This window comes from Oryza glaberrima, chromosome 4 (genome assembly GCF_000147395.1).
Source record: "Oryza glaberrima chromosome 4, OglaRS2, whole genome shotgun sequence".
In the NCBI taxonomy this organism is placed as follows: domain Eukaryota; kingdom Viridiplantae; phylum Streptophyta; class Magnoliopsida; order Poales; family Poaceae; genus Oryza; species Oryza glaberrima.
The window spans coordinates 3,666,624-3,668,770 of NC_068329.1; the positions used below are offsets into that span (position 1 = coordinate 3,666,624).

Sequence of the window (2,147 nt, forward strand, 5' to 3'; positions counted from 1 at the left end):
ATGCTGATATGATGACAAAGTCTGTTCCTGTTGCTAAGTTTGAGCTTTGCTCAAGCTTAGTTGGTAGAGTGGTTTAGCCCAAGAGGCTATTTGGCACCGAAAGTGTTTTTGTCTTTGTTGTGTTCAGGGTAAAGGATTGATTGATGCTGCAAGAAGGAATTTGTCTCAAGGTGTAGTTTGCTGGGTTGTGCTCCAAATTCATTTGCACTTAATAAATGCACTTAATAAAGGCCAGCTTCTGCCGGAGTGAAGTGAAGGTACGGATCGTAATACATTTTAGGGTTTCACCTCATATATATATATTTACATCTTATAAGCCGCCATGTGGCGTTATAACCTCACCCCGATATAGTGGAGATATTTTGCTGGCTGGTGCCCGTGGTTTTTTCTCTCCTGCTTTGAGACGGTTTTCCATGTTAAATCTTGTGTTTTCTGTGATTGATCTATCTTTTATTTGCCTATCATTTCCTAACGAAAACAAATCGACTCATATGATGTGATTAACGACTATATGCATACAGGCTACCGCATATATAGCAGATAATGACATATCTTTCATGCACCAATGAGCTAGTTAGTATCTACGGGCTTCCACAACACATTGTTACATTGCTGATCCATACATCGATCCCAAAGCTAGCTAGCTCACCTTCAGAAACTACAACTCCTCCCGGCCGGACTCTGTTGGTGCGAGCTAGGCAGCAGCTCAGGCTCAGCACCTTTATTTATTCAGATGAGCAACTACGTACACAACACTGCTCTGCATGTCGATCGCCATGATCAGTGATTTTATTGAAAGGCAGCTAAGCTGAAAAGCCCTGTACGCCGAGAGGCATACAAAGCAGAAAACGCTCATGGCGACGATCGACTCATCGATCTACACAAGCTCAGCCACTGACTCGATGATCCCTTCGAAAGAGACGCTCTGGTTGTTAGCCAGGATGGCCGCCATGCCGTCGCCACCCTTGTAGCAGCCGCCGCTCTGGCAGCCGGAGCCGCAGTAGTTGCCGCCGAGGCCGCAGTAGCCGCCGGCGCTGCAGCAGAAGTTGTTGGGGCACTTGTCCCCGCCGGCCTGCTTGCCGCACCGCTTCTCCGGGCAGCACGCGCCGCTCTGGCATCCGTTGCCGCAGAACTCGCTGCCGAGGCCGCAGTATCCCCACTGGCTGCAGCACATGTTGTTGGGGCAGAGCTCGCCGTTGGCGTTGCGGCCGCACTTGATGTCGGCGCGGCACGGCCCGTTCTGGCACCCGGAGCCGCAGTACTCGGAGCCGAAGCCGCAGTAGCCGTACTGGCTGCAGCACTGGTTGTTGGAGCAGGTGGCGCCGCCGCCCTGGCTGCCGCAGCGCTGGCTGGAGCAGCAGGCGCCGCTCTGGCACCCCGTGCCGCAGTAGTCGCGGCCGAGGCCGCAGTACCCGAACTGGCTGCAGCACAGGTTGTGCGGGCAGATCATGCCGTCGTTCTGCTTCCCGCACGTCTGCGCGTTCGTCGCCGCGACGGCGGCGGCGGCGAGGACCGCGGCCGCCATCGCCATGGCCTTCGTCGTCGTCGACGTCATGGTCATCGTACGTCTCTTCCTTGCAGCTCCGTTCTTGGTACTGGATAGTAAGCAAAATGTAGCTCGATGAGCGCCTGAGTGGAGTAGCTGAGAGTGAGGCCACTTTATATATACAGGCGGCGAGAGATGAGACGATGAAATTAATCGATGGATAGCTACCACGTGTAAGATCGATCGATGAGCTGCAGGGGGGTCGGGTTGCACATCACATGCGAGCTTGACTGCTCGTGATTTCATGTGGTATATTCTACGGCTGCAGCGAGGCATATCCGTTGCGTTACGTGGCGTTCATGCGTGATCAAAGTCAGACAACGCCTACGATTGTGGATCGGATGCACCGAGATCCATGACAACGTGTTTCTTGTGTCTCTTTGCATGCATCTCCATGCAACGGTGTCGGTTTTCTGCGTGCATGCCATTCATGAGCATATATTTTATTATATTAAGTCTGCCAGTGTATTTATGAAACTTCATTTGATTTCATTTTATAGTATTATAGTATAGCCAACTACTAGCTATAATATATTTATAACTAAACTAATGGCTCATTAATAAAACTAGAAAGTTAGCCCGCGCATTCGCGCGGGCTGGC

General features: G+C 51.6%; 1 protein-coding gene across 1 annotated transcript; it reads right to left on the minus strand.

Moving 5' to 3' along the window:
• Positions 1-458: 458 nt before the first annotated feature.
• Positions 459-1,618, minus strand: LOC127771773 (lectin). The gene has a single exon (XM_052297707.1). It carries the CDS (start codon positions 1,559-1,561, stop codon positions 878-880), a length of 684 nt encoding a protein of 227 aa, XP_052153667.1. The 5' UTR covers positions 1,562-1,618; the 3' UTR covers positions 459-877.
• Positions 1,619-2,147: the final 529 nt, after the last annotated feature.

Coding starts and splice junctions, on each gene's coding strand:
- LOC127771773 (XM_052297707.1), bottom strand. CDS start 1,561: ATGACCATGACGTCGACGACGACGAAGGCCATGGCGATGGCGGCCGCG.